The sequence below is a fragment of the Aphelocoma coerulescens genome, chromosome 3, assembly GCF_041296385.1.
Source record: "Aphelocoma coerulescens isolate FSJ_1873_10779 chromosome 3, UR_Acoe_1.0, whole genome shotgun sequence".
In the NCBI taxonomy this organism is placed as follows: domain Eukaryota; kingdom Metazoa; phylum Chordata; class Aves; order Passeriformes; family Corvidae; genus Aphelocoma; species Aphelocoma coerulescens.
The window spans coordinates 71,797,716-71,815,773 of record NC_091016.1 but is presented as its reverse complement, the minus strand read 5'-3'; the positions used below and the strand labels follow the sequence as shown (position 1 = coordinate 71,815,773).

The window sequence follows — 18,058 nt, the reverse complement described above, 5'->3', positions numbered from 1 at the left end:
GGTTCAGGATGAGAAGCAGCACAGGTATGCTATGTCTCTCTGACCATACTAAATTTCTGGTGTTTGTGCTGTGTTCTTCAGAGCTTGGGCCCCTCTGCAGAGTGATGCATAGTCCCTGTTGAGTGCTTATTGTGTCAGGTATTCAGTTTTACCTAAAATGACTTGGACTCTCCTCTCTTGCCTAAAGAATGGAGCAGTGCACTTCAAAAAGCAGCTGTAGGCAACTGAGGAAGTAAAGTATGACAAAACAGCTTGCAGATGTTCTGCACACTGTGCTCTCTCAGCTAATGTATGCTGATTTTATGTAGGAAGCATAACTAGCCCATGGCTTGTTTTTCTGGCCTACTGCTGGTTGTGGGGACTGTTAGTTTTAGAATAAGATCACTGGAGCACCTCCATTGCACTGCTAATCAACATGAAAAGCTCTGAAACTTTTGGTACATGTTACCAAACAAAGAAAAGCATCAATGAAACATTAGCCTAGGATTAAAAATAAGCCTGTCATTGTTACAAACAAAAATTAAAACATTTGTCAAGAATTAAATGCCACACTTTAACACTTTAACTTCATGAAGTAAAGCCTAAATATGATGGTTAAGAAGGTTAAAAGGAGTAAGTATCTGTAAGGCATTTTCCCTGCTGTATGACTGCACTCTCAAAAACTTTGTCATTTCAGGTCTATATTTGAACTGTGGGGTCATGGAAGATCTGCAGGGGAGCTCTATGCATCTTTGAAGAACTATCCAACAGACAAGATGGTATGCATATAAAGAATCTGGATAATGTGGTTCTGTAAGCCCACACTGAATAGCACTGCATCTGTGCTGATGAAAATGTCTTTGCCTTTTTTTTTTCAGCTTCCGTATCTACAGTCAGACTCTACTTACAAAATACATATTCATACATTTAATAAAACACTGACCCAAGCACAGAAAATAAAAAAGATTGATGTAAGTATATGGTTAAGAAATCTTTGTTTAGTTTAATTTGTTCATGTTGTTCCTATTCCATGCTATCAGTGCATTTAAGTTTGGGTTTCTTGAAGATCTTAAGGAAGTTTATGGCTTATGTCTTATCAGGTCTAAATGAGATCTTTGTGTCTGAATTAACATTCCCTCAGAATTCACGACTTTTTTTTTTTTTTCCCCCTCTTAACTGGCTGTGTAGGGCATCTACAAAGCCAAACAAATATCACTGCTGATTTCAGCCCAGTGTGCTGGGGAAACTGAAGCTTATTGCTCAAAAATATAAGATTCAAATGGCTAGAGTTAAGTGCTAGATTTCTGGAAAATCCGTTACTTATCTCCTTATTAGGCTTTTATTGTTGAAGAATGTGGAACAAGTGACTTCAGCTGCAAGCTGTGGACTGTGTGCTGATCTCCTGTTCTGTCATCATGCTTTTGTCTGCACTTGTGCTCTCTTCCTAACTATATCAGTATTTTAATTAGAAATTTTTTCCAAATTACCGTTTATTTCTGCTCTTCCACATTCTATTTTGGCAGCTATTTATTCAATTTATTTCATTTACAGAGACTGAAATTATCTGTATTAGTAGTAGATGTTCTTCCCTGATTGTTCAGTTTTGGTGTAAAAGAAATAATGCTGAGTATGTAAATTGTTGTAGCTGCACGTCACTGAAATTTCACATCCCGTTGTTCTTATAGCTTGAAAATTGCATAATTAATATGCACAGTTAATTTCCTCTAAAGTTGAGTTCTGTTCAGTTAATAAAAAGTGTATGGTCCTGATTTCTAATCCGTAATCATTTGAGCTATTTTTGTTTACAAGAAAGGCATTTCAAAAATCCAGAGAAAATTGAATGTACTTTTTAATACTAATACACAATTTCTCACAAGTGAAACTGTGGTTTGGTTTTTTGCTGTTTTTTTGTTTGTTAGGTTTTGTTGTTTTTTTTTTCTTGTAGGGGAAGGTACCTATTTAAAAAATTGACCCTGTGTTTTTTTGACTCTGTTTTTCTTTATTGTATAGGCCCTTGAATTTCTTCCATTCAAAGGAAAAGTAAATTTAAAGAATCCAGAACACATCTTTTGGATTTTGGAAGATTATGGAATGAACCCAAATGATGTTCCAGAGGACCCCATTCATCTGTATTTTGGTAGATGGGTGAGTATGCTTGTTTCAGTTCTTATAAGTTTGTACTTTCAGGAGAGTGTCCTTCAGTTTAAATGTAAAAAAATGTTTTGACTTTTAATAGAAGCAGAGAATACAATTGTCTGAATCTGTCACTGCATAGTGCTCTGATGCATTATGTTCTCGGGAGTCCTTACTGTGACTAGGAAAAAGTGTCTTTACTGAACAATTTAGAGGTGGAAAAAAATGAAGTTGTAGCAGGTTCAGTTTGTAACTGGGCGGAAACACCAATTTACTGTAGTGGTTTGGTCCAAAATACTTTATTACTATTTACCTTCTGTGAGATAAGAATTAGGAGAAAGCAAAGCAGGCACAAAACTTGAAAGAATATAAAGAAGTTTATTAACAGACCTAAAAAAAGGAAAAAAAAATAAAATCATATCACACCTTCAGAACTCTTCTCCTCCCCCCACCTTTCCCCCTGCTCCCAGGGAAGGCGGAAGGCCTCTATTTCTAGAGATGAAGATGCTCCCAGAGATGGGTGAAGAGAACCTTTTTTTCTGAACAGCTCCTCCTTAAAACGGTACCCCAGTAGCTCAAGATTGGACCCTCGAAAGCAGTTGTGGGAAAAGCTGCAAGTTGGGGAAGGGACTCTCACATGTGAGCAGAGAACCAACCCGGGCAGCTGTCTCGTTGTGATACTGAAACCATGAGAGAACTTCTTGTGGAGATGTCTCCATAGCATGAGCAAGAGAGACTCCTCTCCCTAAGTGAACTGAACAAGGTTATTATGGAAGTGGTAAACAGACTGGACATCTCAAGGGTTGTCTTTTTACATTGTCAGTGGGAGAAGGGAGAAAGGGGGGGAAGAAGAGTTCTGAAGGTGTGATATGATTTTATTTATTTTTTTTCTTCTTTTAGGTCTGTTAATAAACTTCTTTATATTCTTTCAAGTTTTGTGCCTGCTTTGCTTTCTCCTAATTCTTATCTCACAGAAGGTAAATAGTAATAAGTATTTTTCGACCAAACCACTACAGAAGATGTATGTGGGAACACACCTTTATCTTGCCACCCACTGAGAGAACTCAGCACAGCGGTGAGACTGCACAGCTAGGGCTGTGTGTTACATTTTTTTGGACACGGCTGCAGCTGAAACCACCTGTTTCAAACACACAGAAAGATGTACAGAGCTGTAGATGGCTAGTGGGCCTGCTGAGTGGCATCAGCCTCACTGGAGCATTCTGTAAGTGCTTCAAGTGATCCTGACAGGCACCTCCATGGAAAAGTGCAGACTGATCCCTGAGGCTTTGGACATCAGTGGGTCCAACCCACAGGCAGATACCTGCCTGAGGGAACACTGACAGTGCAGAAGGAACCAAGTACAAAAACTCTCTGGAGCCTGTCATCCGTGGTCTTTGCTACAAATGTTCTTGCCTGTTGGCCATACGCGCTCTAAACCTGCTGCATTATTAGGATATCCTGAGGAAATTTGATCTTGTCTTTCACGTTTTTGTGAGGAAAAAGTGGCTTCTCAAAGGATACACCCAGAATGACACTAGCCACTGATGGGAATATGTGCTTGCCGTGTCCTGGGTCAAGGAGGAAGGAGGGAGAACCACTGCAGAGGTTGTACAGCTATGGTCAGTGGCTTGTGTACAGGGAAGTTAGAGATTCAAGTGATCTGTTAGGGCCTGTGAATATTCTCCATGCATGTGATTAATGTGCAAGCACCCTGGGTTGTGGCAATGCTGCAGAACATTGCAGCTGTTGTCACATCTGTGCTGAATTCCCGAAGCGTTTAAAAATGAGTAAACCAACATGAAAAAAATAGGCAAGTGTATTTTGTTAACCCAGTAAGACTGATGCTGAGCAGAGGTAGGGGGTATAGTGTTGGATAGTATTTGAATGTGTTTTGTTCCAGATTGCTTTGGTCTTCTCCAGCATACTTTGGAAGTCTGATGTAAAAATGTTAGCATTTGGTATTTTTTTGCTTTTCCCTTAAATTCTGATCTGTCAACGCTATCCTAAATTTAGATTTTGAGTGGGACAGAAATGCCAGTGAAGAAATTCTGTATGACCTTAAACGTGTGTACATGCACACATGTTAACGTGCATTTCTAATCCTCATATTTTTGAAATCCTTTTAACTCTGAATTGCCAGGAATTATTTTTCTGATTCTTAGAATAATAGCAAAGTTACTGTAATTGTTAACTTCTTAGAAAGAATTTTCCCTCTAAAATGTTTGTATATTTTTAACCTGTGTCTTGAAGAATTTACCTAGATGTTGATCCGAGAGACTGTTGCGTGGAAAGAAGTCTGTCATATTTTTTCAGATGTCAGAAACAAGGTGATGTGTCATGAAGTGAAGTTATGTGGTTTTGGATGGTGTCACTTAAGCAAGTCTGCTAGTGTGTCTGTTTATTATCTTATATCCAGGACCTGACAGGGATTTTAAATGTTTCAACAGATTGCAGATGGCCAAAGAGAACTCATTGAATCCTACAGTGTAAAGAAGAGACACTTTATTGGAAATACGAGCATGGATGCCTGCCTGTCTTTCATCATGGCAAACCACGCCAGAGTAAAACCCAACGATGTTGTATATGATCCATTTGTTGGAACAGGTATATATATTTTTTTCAACTGGTGGGAAAAATTGGAAGATTGTGTTAGTGCTTGCACCAGTCTTTTAGCTGGTGCCATGGTTTCTGGTGCTCAGCTGATATTTGAGATGATACCAAAGGCAAAATGGTGTTTATAAAATGATGGTTTGTTAACCTGAAAGGGATTTTGGGGGAAGGAGACCAACTTCCGAAGATGTAAGTATTTTGCACTTCTAAAAAGTCTGTCTTCACTGTTGTATTTTATGCCACATGGCTTAAACACCAATCCATGTGTGTCATGGACTGCTTAAGATCAAAGTGACCGAGAATTGGAATTTGGCTCTAGCACTTCCTGCAGTCACTTTCAGGATATTAGGAAGAGCAGCGTTTTGGAGCTGGCTCTTTAGGGGTCTGCTCAGGGCACTTGTGGTCGTGTAACACAATATAGCAACAGTGAGGTCATAGCATTCTTTGAGGAGCACTTTGTTGTGCCGTTACAGCCCGTCTTCATGATAATATTGCTCACACAAGGTATTTTTCCCCAGCTGAACTTTTCTTATCTTAGCCAGGAGGGGGAGCTTTTATTCCACATATTGCTGTGCATGGCACAGAAGTCCTTTTTGCCTCAGGGAAACTCAGCTGTACATGAAATAGCTGATCTGTTGTGTCAGATTGTGCCATATAATTATACCAGAGTATATTGTGTTAAGATACGTACAGTAGTTTCTTCAAAAAGATAACAAAGGCTGTGTTTGTGACCTGGATTTTAGAATCCTAGAATAGAATCATAGAGTATCCTGAGTTGGAAAAGACCCACAAGGATCATTGGAGTCCAGCTCCTGTCTGTGCAGAGGACACCCCAAGAGTCACCCCTCCCTTGCCTGGCAGGCAATGCTGTCCCTGATGCATACCAGGACATAGTTGGCCCTCCTGGCTGCCAGGGAGCTGCTGACTTGTGTTCAATGTGCTGAACTTTAATCAAGGTGACCACATGTGAGAAGCATAGATTTAAAAATACTTACACTAATGGTAAAATGAAGAAAATTCTCTGCAGAAATCACTTCAGAGAAGTTAGGCAGAGAGAAGACAACACTAGTAGGGTCACTAGCAGGATAAATTCTTACTAGCATGTTTCTTCTCTGTGCCATAGAAAACAGAGCATGGATATAATATTTTCAGTAACAGAAGGGTTTGGTGAACTCTGGTTTTGTCTTAGATTTTTGTTCATATATGACCTGATTTTTTTCGTGCGTAATAATATCTTACAAAATCTTCTCCTCTTCCTTGTGCTTGTCCTTTGAAAGGTTCAGAAAATTCCCGTACTTATCTCTGAGTAGTTGGTTTCTTTTTGGTGTTTATGGCTTTTTGACTTATTGTAAAAATCTTCTAACTTAAATAATGAAAAAAAAATCTGAGAGCATTCTTTCTCTTGGGAGCCAAAATTGAAGAAAAATAGAAAAGGCAAAGACAGAAGAACAAAAATCGCATAGAAATGGTGAAGCTATACAAATTCAAGATAAATGTTGTGTTTCAGTTCAAAGTTCTGCCCAAATAGCCTAGTGGTTTGAATGACAATTTTAAGGTTTTTTTCCCTCTAGATATTTGTAGTATAAAGGCTAGAGATTAAAGGGGACACTGGAGATGCTGGGTGGCGTGCCATTTGTCAGTAGAGTGTATTTAGGACTAAATAACAGCGGCTTTTGCACTTCTGTTGAGTAAACCCCAGGAATTTTAGTTGTCTCCTGAGGACCTTCAGAAGATTTTCAAGATTGTCAGTACAACAGTGCCCTGTCACTGGAGTTTCTGGGAACTGGTCTGGAGTTGAGTGATGCAGTGATTTTTAGCTGATGGGTTTGGAAAAACATATATTCAGGATCTGAGGAGCATTTTGAAGAACTGCAGTTCAGATTTCCTTATCAGTGCAGCTTTGTTACCTGGCTGGGTTTCTGCCTGGCTTTTTACACTGAAAAAGTAAATAATACCAAATCAGAATAGCCTTGCAATATGGTTCTTGCTTTGGAAACAAACTATTTTTTGCTGCATAAGCCAAATCCTAAGTCTCTCATGTTAGTGTAAGAGTGGACAATTGACATTTGTCCTTGGAATATAAAGTGCTCTTTGACCAGGCTGGCTTTTAGGAGACTTGATTCCCCTTATTATTGTCGAGCAGAATTGGAATGGCCAAGGTTGTGTTTTTAACTTCCATAAACTGTTTAGATATTCTTTGCTCAGTGTTGGGCAGAATGAGGCCTGGAAGCTTCTGGAAAACAAATCAAGTCTTTTACCTAAATATTTTGTGCTTCCTCCTAGACAGTCAGTTCAGGTTATCTCAGAAATGTCGCTGATGGTGCCTTTGGAAGATATTTGTGGTACTGCGTAGTTGCAAATGACAGGATTGTTTTTTCTTTGAGATCCTGGAGGACCAGACTTCATCCGTGCTGAAGAGGTGGAAGAATAGTGTATGATAGAAGGGCATGAAGTTCTGTGCCACCATCATTCTGCTAAAAGTCACCAGGGACAGAGTGATTCCCTGATTAACCCTTTATATGCATCTATTTCATATACTGATCAAAGGGCTGGCCATATGAGAGTATTTAAGTATTCATGCACCTTCTGTGTGAACACAATTGAACTAGTACAAGCTGAGATTTATTAAAAGCTGTAAATTAATGTTTTCCAAGCTTCTTTATCCTGTGATTAAAAATATTCTTAGATGGGCAAAGGACTTTCTTCTTACTTTTTTTATAGGACTGGGTGGTATGCCATACTTGGGGTCAGGGCTAGCTAAATTTGTCTTGACCCTCTGGATGTACTGCCCATCTGTTCTGAGGGATTGCAACCAAGAAGGGAAATGGGTGATTCCTTTGGGGTGAGTAACCTTGTTTTTCCCTGATCCATTTCACAAGAAAAAGCAGAGGAATTTTAAAAGTTCTTTTGTTCTTGCTCACCTTTGGTTTTGGTAGAGTTTGTTACCACATGGTGTAGAAGTTTTCTGGTGCACACAGGGCACATTAGGGATTTACTGGTGCTGAGTGTGTGGCTCAGGACAGTGCAGCCACCTGAGATGCTTCTTTCCATGCTCCTGGTGAATGGGAGAACTGGTGTCATCTCCCCAGGCAGCTTGCACACTGTCAGCCCTTCATCCTGCAACAGTCATCCCCTTTATTTAGCAGGACTGTTGACATCAGTGGGGTTCACAGCCTTGTTCTCAGTTGCTGTTCTTTTCTAAACCATTCTGGTAGCCACAGATCTCTTTATTAATAACTTGACCACATGGGTGTCTGGTCATCTTCTGCAGTCTGTCTATTGTTTCATTTGGAAGCTGTTAAAGAGGTAATGTCATTTATTCTTTTCTATGGGCTGTTCAGCTATTGTTAGTTTCAAGGGAAAATCACACTTTTTTGGTAGGGTGTTTTTTTCTTTTTTAATTAGGAAGGTGGGTTGCAATAGCAGTGATTAAAAAAATGGGTTTATTACAGAATAGGTACACTGGTAAAACTACTGACAAAATAGGCAGCATACTCACAGAAAAATGCATTTGTATGTAGTTTTCACACTTCAAAACAGATTATTTTTTTATATTTATGTTTACATTGGAGATGTTTACATTTGTAAGCCTCTTGACCATTGTTTCTTACAACAAGGGAATAGCCACCTTACACAAGTTTAATTTTTAGACACAGTTAAAGAAACTGTCTTTGAGAACAGACGTAGTAGAACTGCCATTTGTTTGGTTTTTCAAATTGTTTGACAACAGTTTGAAATTCTGCTCCTTGCAAAGTAGAATCAGAAGTTCTTGTTTGTGTAATGATTAAAGGATCTTACTGCTTTAAAATACAGAAAACCATAAACAAAACTCCTGGACAGTTTCCAGAGATAAGGAGTGACATAGGGCATATCAAGATAAGGAAAATCATGTATAGCAAACAAAGGACTTAGTGTTATTATGTCTGATTATAATTACATAGTGATTCTAACTGGTTGATAGTTCTGCTTCTGTTTTTAGTGTTTGTTTTGGTTTTTTTTTCCTTGGGTCTAGTGTGCTGCTGGTGTAGACTCCTGAAGTTCCTAAGGAAAAAATCCTAACACAGGTAATGTTTATGACAGAAGTTTATACTTTTCCTCTTTTCTCCCCTGTATAGGTGGCCTTCTAATCTCCTCAGCACATTTTGGGGCATACGTGTGTGGTACTGATATAGATTACAACACAATCCATGGATTAGGTATGTTATGTATTTCTAAGGCACTGAAATCTTACTCTCTGGAATTTAAGAATACTGATGGTAGCGGATGATACTTAGCGGATTTTAAAGCAGCCTTAATCTTCACAGGATTTATTTGGGCATACTTATTTTTATTCACCAGTTTACATACATCCTAGTTAAGATATTATCTTATTTTTAAGCAGGAAATATTTTTGAAAAATAATAATGAAAACCAAAACAATGTTCCAAATAATAATTCCCACAGCTGTGTGTTCTTTTAACCTGTGATGTGGGAAGCTCCTCATAACCTAACCTAGGAACCCTAATCCTGTTCTTACTTCTCTGAAAATATGCAAATTATATTTGACCTAGTGGACAGAATTGTGACTGGTGGATGGAGAGAGCACCTTGCAAACCAGCATTTTTGTAAATGTGTTCTTTGACATCCTATGCAGATCATGCAGGAGAACTTTTCTCATGTATTTTTGTTCTTCTTTACTACTTGAGAAGTTTATTGCAAGTACTTTTGACAGGTTTTTTTGGTGACATTTAATTATTTTCCTTTAATTTAAATGGTAGAGTATATGAAAGCTTTTCTTAGATAATAGTTTCTTGTTGAGTATGCTTTTTTTTTTTTTTTTTACCTTTCCATTCCCCTTCCCCTCCCAGGCAAGGCAAGCAGAAAGAACCAGAAATGGAGAGGGCCAGATGAAAATATCAGAGCTAATCTCCGTCAGTATGGTTTGGAGAAATACTACCTTGATGCACTCGTTGCTGATTCTTCAAGACCGATTTGGAGAGAAGGGATGTTGTTTGATGCAATCATTACTGACCGTGAGTTTGTTACTGCCTTTTGCTGCCCAGTAACAGTGACTAAAACATTATTGCCTGTGTACATTGATTAAATGTCTGGACGAGTGCTCAGGCCTGCAGCTTCTGCCTTTCCAGCGATGATTGTTGGGAGCATCACTATGGAAATTGGATCTGCATTTGACGTCTGCGTTTATTTTAGGGATAGGTATAAATGTGTAACAAAGATGGCAATGGCACTTTCTTCCATGGAGAGAATGTTATGTTCACCAGCAGAAATCAATATGGCTGAAAATCATCCTTAGAAGAAGTCTCCTTCAGTAAAAGCATAACATGATTGATGCATAGAGACTTCTTACCAGAATGGTCTGTATTGCTGTTGGGTGCACACTGGAGTCTGCCATGCATCTCTGATGGACTTCTGGAGACTTAAGTGCTTAATGTAATGCTTCCAAAGAGAAATTTTAATGTGTTTCCAATATACTTAACTACTGGGAGCAGGAGCAGTTAGAAAGGATCCTCTGGTCTTTTAGAAACCTCTGTACTGAGCACCATTTGTCATGTATGAGAGGGAAAAGAAACCAAGAGAACAAATGAAAGACCTTGGTACAGCAGTTTCTGATCTCAGGTGCTGGCTTTTACAATGACACATTTGTATTAATTAGGAATAGGAAGTGTGACTTTTCTCTGTATGTTGCTTGCTAATTTTTATTTGGCCTGCTTGGCAACAAGACAGTGTAGAATATTAATATGGACTTAGAACTGAGTGTGAGACAATTTGTAAAACTTCTGCAATGGTTACATTGGTGCTTCCATGATGCTGAAACAAGTCTCACAAACTCAGATGTTTTGAACATGAAATAAGTATGTTATGCTATTAGAAATGTGTAAAAAATGTATGAGAAATGGCATCCTCTTGTTCTTCTTATGTGTGAGAATTGCCATTTGCATAATGTGCTGACAAGAAATTCCAATATACTTAATTTCATTTTGAAAAAGGTTGGTTAAGTGCTATAGGGGACATATTTGTGTCTGTCAAACAAAAAAGGATGGGATTATTTACCACATACCAGTTGGAAATCTAAGGAATCTTTTAACCAACAACACAACATTGTCCTTTGTCATGTAGCAAACTAGAAGCTCTTACAACTGAAGGGATTTCTTTGAAACAGTTTTAAAATAACTTTTTGGAGCAAGAAACTTTCAGTAGATCTTGAAATTTCCCTTACTGACTTTAACTTCATAAAAACTTTCCTTTTTTTTTTTTTTTAACTTTGTACAAGCCACAGTTTGTGCACCGTTATGTATGTATGGTGTGGTTCTATGTTATTTAGACAAAGGGTGAGGTTCTCATCTGTGCATTTTGCTTTTGCTTTGTCTAGCACCATATGGTATCAGAGAAGCTCCTCGCAGAATGGGATCACAAAAGGAAACAGTTAAGTCAGTTGAAAGAAGGTAGGGAAGCCGTCTCATCTGTTGTAGAATATAAATGTCTTAATGGAAACCCAGTTGCATTTTAGAATATTTATTACTTCTTGGTTGGCTGTCAGCAGTTAAAAAATGGTAGCAATTATAATTAAAGAAGGAAACCCCTTTTTGTTCTGTTTGCAAAATCACTATGTCACTTCCTGAAATCTTCTCAGTTTTGTTCTCCCTCCTTATCCTTTGTGCACGTTCAGATTTTTGAATCCTATTTCTCACCTCTGTGAGCCACCATTACTTTGTATTTCCTATTCTCAGAAAGTTCTCTTTGGTCCCTTCAGGCTGCAAAATCAGTCTAAAATGAGATACCTGTAATTTTACCTTAACCTTTTTTCTTTTGCATTTTCTGCTGCTCCTTTCTCTTCAGAGATGTCACATGGCTTCTCCACTGCCTGGCCTTCCCTGCCTTCTGACTTTTGCTCTAATTTCTTTAGAAAGATGCTGTGCAAAGTAACTATTGCCAACATACCTGTGGTTCTTTAGACTCATCTTTAATACATGTGGAAGTCAAAGAGACAGTTGCATGGGCACTTGAGAAGTTGTATTCCTCACAGTAGAAGTTGTACTCCGGGATTGTCCTAGGTAGCTTTGCAAAGCTCAGATAGTGCTTTTGTGGTTTAGTGTATCGTTTTTCTTTTTTAATTACTAATATTAAAAAAATTAGGTTTTACCTGTGCTCTTGTGTTCACTTACACTTGTACATTTTTTGTTTAGCACAGAAAATCACTTCTTCGTTTCATCCAGTTACCATCTAAGTGACATCTTTTTTGACCTCTTGAAGTTTGCGGCAGAGCATCTGGTGATGGGAGGAAGATTGGTTTACTGGCTGCCCATATACAGGCCTGAGTATGTACTGTTGATTTCTGATGTGTTGTGTGTCAGAATGGATGATGCTTTCCTTTGGGACACAGGACAGCTGGAGCTTCCATAGTACCAGCACTTAAGAGTAATGCCCAGACCTCAAATTTAAAACTTTATATGGGGGAAATCACATTTTGTAATGAAACTTCTGAGTGGAGATAATTCTTGAGTGTTACCAAACAGAAAATGCCTTTGCCTGTCATTGCAAATGCATGTTCAGTGGGTTGAGGTTTAAGATTAAAAAGTTAAACTTTCAAGGTGCAGATAGATTTCTAAGACAGTAGAAGCAAGGCTAGTACTAGTACATGTTTCTGCTAGAGTAACTGATAGAGGTGTGTAAAAATCATCCTTGGTTCTTTGGGGTTTGGTGCTACTGATTTAGCTTTCTGCTGAGAAACAAAAGTCAAGTGACCAAGAGATGGCAGTGAGAGGAAGGAAGCATCCAGGAGCAGCCCTGTTAGGGACGAGAGAGGCCAGCAGAGACTGTGGGATCCTGTCTGCTCAGTAGTGCAGCCTGGGATCAGAACTGAGTTTATAAGGAAAAACAGCTGTTTGCATGTCTTATTTCAGCATCTCTTAGATTAGGCGTGAGGGGGTTTTTTGTTTTGTTTTAGTAAAAAGTGTTCACTTTCAAGTGAGAAGTTGATGTACAGTAGCTGTTCCAAAGTGGCTTCCAGATACAGATGTGCTCTGAAGGTAGTTTCTACAGTGTCATGTATTTCTATGAACAGTCAAACCGTACTGTTTTATAAAGGGGTGGTTGTCCTGGTTTCACCATGGAAATGGCTTGTGATAGTCCTGTATACCACGTGCTGTTTTGAAAATTTGGAAATCAAAAGGAGCCATTTCTGTTACATGCTTCTGTAACAGGAGAGTGCACTTAGTAGTTTGCATTTTTTAGTAATTTGCATTTTTTAGTAAATAATAGAATTGGTATCGTTGGCTTTTTTTCTTGTAAGACAATTCACAGACAAAGCAGTGAATGCCACTTGAAAGTACTATAGCTAATTTTCATGTCAATAAAATCTGTTTAAAATTACTGAACTTATTTTGTTCTTCAAGATACCAGAGTACTTCTGTCTGCTCATTGAACTTTGGTAAAAGCATGCTTCCTCACTACAGCAGTGTAAAGTGTTTCACTTCAGATAACTAGGGAACTGCACACTGGGGATCAATTTCAGCTGCTGTTTTGGGGAGGTCTAGTTGACTTGCCTCTTAAAAAGTGAATTTGTACATTCTACTATGAATTGAAATACTGAAGTTGCTAGAATTGGCATAGAATAGTAGGTTAGTCAGTTTATTTTCAGCTGTAATAATGAACGTGGGGCATTAAAGCAAGTAAGCAGGGGGAAGAGAAGATACTTTCTACTAACATGTTGCATTATCAAATATCCCTTGGCAACACCTGCCTTCAGTTTCATTTTTTCAGATCTTTGTATATTACCTTAAATTAAAGCTGAAACTGTATTGAATTGAATGTTTGTTAAAACCACTGCTTCTGTATTTCTTACTTGTTTCTGAGTTTTACCTGAAAGAATGTAGAAATACATTCATTAATGCTAACAGAAAAGGCTTTTTAACAAAGTGATAATGATCTCTCCCTTTTCAAGATAGCATCTCACTCCACAGTTTATTCTTTCAATCAGACATTGAAATCATTGTTGAGTCCAAATTCTTGTAATTCCATTAAAGTCAGCCTTCTATACGATTATGGAGAGAAACTTTTAAAATGTTGTGGCAGAGTGCCTACCTTTGTAAGAGAAAGAGACAGTTTGGTGGTACTAGATGCATCAGAAGTCTTGTGTAATAGAAAAAGCAGTTGAGAATTAATTTCATTCTCCATTGTCAAGAGCATGTTCTGACTTCACCTAGCAGAAGCAGATACTTGTTTCTACATGAGAAGTGACTGAAAGGTAGTTTTGTGGTCTGGAAGTTTTGGAGCAAAGCAAAGAGGCAGTACTGTTTGAGTTTTTTCTTATTTGCAGATCTGTATTTCGTATTGAATGGCTTGTTTAACAGTTCACTGTTATCTTAAGAAATGCCAAGTTTTCCACCAGCACCTAGATGGATCCTATTTTAAGCTGTTACATTGACTTCTCTTTTTCCCAAACCAAGACCTTTACTTTCATTCAGAACATCCACCTCTTTACAGGAAAAATGTAAAGCTCCTCCTCTGTACCTTTTAAATTCAAGTCATAGGTGTTAAGTTGTTCAGTTCTGCATTTCAATGTCTGACTTCTGTTGACCCCCAAACATTGGAGAATCATAGGAGCAGGTGTTTTGTACAAAATCATAGTCCCTAACAATACCAGAACCCATTTTCTGTGTTACCTTTTAGTAACTATTACATGAAAGCTTATTACAAGATCTAAGAATAAATGACTGATTTATGTTTCAGTATATAGGAAGGATGTCTCATTGCCTATTTATCATACTAGCTAGGTCAATACTTCTTGCTGCTGTAGTCCCATGCAAAGCTCTTAAATCTTTAAATTTCTCTTTCAGCATTTGGAGAAATAGAAGGATTAAAAGCAATCTAGAGAAAGCATTTTTTGTATAGAAAATAGTATGCTTATGAGGTGGAGCATTTAAAACACTGTAACTCTTGCTTCTATAGATAGCAGCAATGTTGGCTTATAATTAAATCCTATCTGATGTTAAATGACAGTGGATTTTTTTTTTTTTGCCATTAGAAAAAGTAAGTATAATGAGATAAATTTGTAACACCAAATTTTGAAGTTCAGGAATGTCACTGTCTAGTAAGAGTTGACTTAATAAGATTTGAAATTAAAGTGCAGTGATCTTCTTTTAGGGAGCCAGAGTAAAATCTCTTATTCCTGCAACTTCATATATGTTGACTGTGGAATATGTTTTTAAAATCACAGCTCTGACTGGATAAGTTATTATTCCTGGCTGGCTGAGATATTTTCTACTTGAAATTATACAGGCGGGCCTGTGTGTGCATACATTAACATAATTTAAATACATACAGAAAATGGGGGGGAGTGTCTCTTTACTGTGAGGTTGTAATTTATTCTACACACTGCATGTCAAGATGATTGGAATATATGATGTCAAAACTCTGGAGCACCAATATCTGAATTTATTTAATCAAGACTTTCTACTGTTGGCCTTTTTGTAAAGAGTCTGTAAGAATTTTGTTTCAGATGCTAGTCTTGCACTTCATGAGTCTAAAGCACCATGAATGTTTATTTCTTCCAGATATACAGAAGAGATCATTCCCCGCCATCCATGCCTGAAACTTATTAGCAACTGCGAGCAGATGCTTTCCAGCCACACATCAAGGCGCCTCATAACCATGGAGAAGGTGAAAGAATTCAAGGTAAGCTTGAATTCTTGATTATATTGTGTAAAAAAGTACCTGTTGCGTTCGTGACAAGTTCGTGCTATTCAGCATTTGATCATTGTTTCTGTCACGCTTCGGTTTTTATGATCAGAGTCAGAGCTTTTGTAAAATTGAGTAGTGATTTAAGGGACTGTTCTGGTTTTGGTTTTTTCTTTTTTGTTCTCAGTTTTTGGTAAACTCTTCATCCCGAAAAAGCCCCTTGATATTGTGAAAAAGATCTTTAAACTTGTGAATCCCATCCACAGAGGCTTTACCTTAATCCCCAAGTTTCCATTGATTTCAAAGCGTATCTCGATGCCCAAGTAAATACTAAATGTGTTTGTGGGTCTTGCAGTACAGGTAAACCTTATTAAATTCTGTTACTTTACCTTTAGAGTGGTACATTTTAGCTTTTGAAATAATATTGAAATTGTAACAAGTACAGCAGAGCATACTGGCTCTGTTTTCTGTTTGTTTGGCATTGGAAGCAGGGAATATTGCATTCAGCTCTCCTTTCCACTCTTGCTGCTTCTCTCACTTAATACTGTTAAAAGAGATGCTAAACACGAGAGGCAAATTCTTAATGAAAATGCACAGAGTGAGCAAGCGTTTTTAGTACGTTCCTTGTCAGCTGGAAGAGCTGTTTCAGATGGCAGGAGATCCAGTCAGACTGCTGTGCTTGTGTGGTGCTGGCACTAATGACTCAGCAGGGTTTCAGTGCTGTGTTCATAATGCTCATGGTGACTGCAGTTCTCAAGCAGCACCTGAACTTCTATAAACACTCTGTGTGGAGTTCAGCCTCGGAGCTGCCAACTTCATCAGTAGCAAACCAGGAGGGTAAATGATGAAAGTTCTTGACGTGTGTCTCAGGGTGTTTAGGGAGGTTTTTGACAGCAGTTTTATTGCTACCAGTGCTGTAGGGTAACATATTCTAACCTAAAAAATATATCCACCCTCCTGCAAATGGACTTTTGTTATTTGTTACTCTCCTTTTGTGCATCACCTGTTCTTCAGTACATGGTTTGACAGGTTCATGTCTGGAAATGTTTAGCTCTGAGCACCTGAGACTTGTTGGCAGGCTTGCTGCTTAGATAAGACTGTGCAAGTGCTTACATTCAGTATTCCAGATGTCTGTTAGATAATTAAAAGATACCAGAACCCATGTATGTTTTCTGATGATGCAAAACTTGTCTAGAGAACAAAATGCATGTTGAATCCTTGGCTGCTGCCTGCTTGGTTTAGGACTTTGTTTTGGTGTCTGAGATTTCCCTACACCAGTGTCCCTTACCTGGAACATGTTTTTTCCTGTCTTAATATCCTGAGCAACCTTTGAATTGGATACTTGTGACTCACCAGATATGATCATAAAATTCAATAGTTAGAGTTTTGTGTGCTTTTCTGTTTCCTAAACAAAAGAGTGAATTTTTATGGATATGCCAAACATTTATGTTTCCAGACAGTTCCTGTCTGCTTTACTGAACTGGTTTGTAACAGGCCCTCAAGTGCCTTTTAATTCAGCTTAGTGCAGCACTTGCAAGTGGCTGAGAAATGTTGCAAATCATGTTACTGTTATTATGCAGTTCTTCGGTTTCCCCAGTGTTTGCCACCAATAAGGAATTGCAGATTTCACAGCAAATTTTGATTTCACTATTAACACTTCAAATAAACTCTTAACTGGAAATTAATTCGGTCAGTTGCTGAAATTGGTGGTGCAATTTCATTGGAATTGTTTGTAATGAAAAGGAGATCAAAGTGAAGGCAAAAAGTGAGTATGTCTAGTAGTGTTGAGAAATCATAAGCATGAAGATCATATGTTGAATTAAAAACCTCACAAAACTGGTATATAACTCCCTGTCTTGTAAGTATCCAGTCTGGTTTTTTTAAGTTTACAGTGAAATTGTGCCAACTGGAAAAGGTTTCTTCCTGAACTCAGTGTTGATATGAATAGGCTTTTCCAGCATGTGTGCAATATGAGCAGAGGAGTTATCTGGTTTTTAGCATTTAAGGTTTGTTTTTTTTAATTACCATTTCAGACAGCTTTTACCACTGTTCCTTCCAGCACAGCATTCACCCCAAAATGCACACTCCCCTCCTGCCTCCCCCACAGCACTTCTGCACACTGTCCACCCAAAACCCAGGGCGGGTGGGGCAGAGGCAACTGCCCAGAGCCCTATCTATGTTCCTCCCTCCCTGGAAGGCATCCCTCTTTCTTAATGCCAAGAGAGATGCAGAGAAATTATGTAGTAAGATGAAACGGAAAACTCGACTGAAGGACAGAATGATTGCCCAGGAAGGGTCTATGAAGCACCAGGCATACAAACCCACCCTGCTGAATGGGTCAAGCATTTCCATGTCACGTGGTCACTCCAGAGTTGTTACTGGTGTAAAATTTTTCCTACTGAATTTAGCGGTGTCTGTTCCTGGATATATGACCCTGCTGTCCCCCATTTGGTAACTGCTCCATTTTGTTTATAGCTGTATAACATTAGTACAAGTGGTTTCTATAGCTACTGTCCAGCACCAGATGTGGAGTGGTAGGAAGCAGTGATAAGGCTAGGAAGACTTTATTTTAAACAAAAGCTAAATGTGGTTAATTACCTTGAAGCTGAACTGGGACATGCTAGATTAATAAAAATCTTTAGAATGTCACTTAATATTT

General features: G+C 38.3%; 1 protein-coding gene across 2 annotated transcripts in view; it reads left to right on the top strand.

Moving 5' to 3' along the window:
* TRMT11 (tRNA methyltransferase 11 homolog) overlaps nt 1-18,058 on the top strand; it is a 28,508-nt gene that overhangs the window by 3,456 nt on the left and 6,994 nt on the right. For both annotated transcript variants that reach the window (XM_069010842.1, XM_069010841.1), the window contains 9 exons: nt 677-758; nt 858-950; nt 1,990-2,124; nt 4,560-4,716; nt 8,838-8,918; nt 9,570-9,734; nt 11,093-11,165; nt 11,907-12,038; nt 15,276-15,396. In XM_069010842.1, the coding sequence (XP_068866943.1) occupies nt 677-758; nt 858-950; nt 1,990-2,124; nt 4,560-4,716; nt 8,838-8,918; nt 9,570-9,734; nt 11,093-11,165; nt 11,907-12,038; nt 15,276-15,396 (1,039 nt within the window). The remainder of the gene's footprint in view (nt 1-676; nt 759-857; nt 951-1,989; nt 2,125-4,559; nt 4,717-8,837; nt 8,919-9,569; nt 9,735-11,092; nt 11,166-11,906; nt 12,039-15,275; nt 15,397-18,058) is intronic.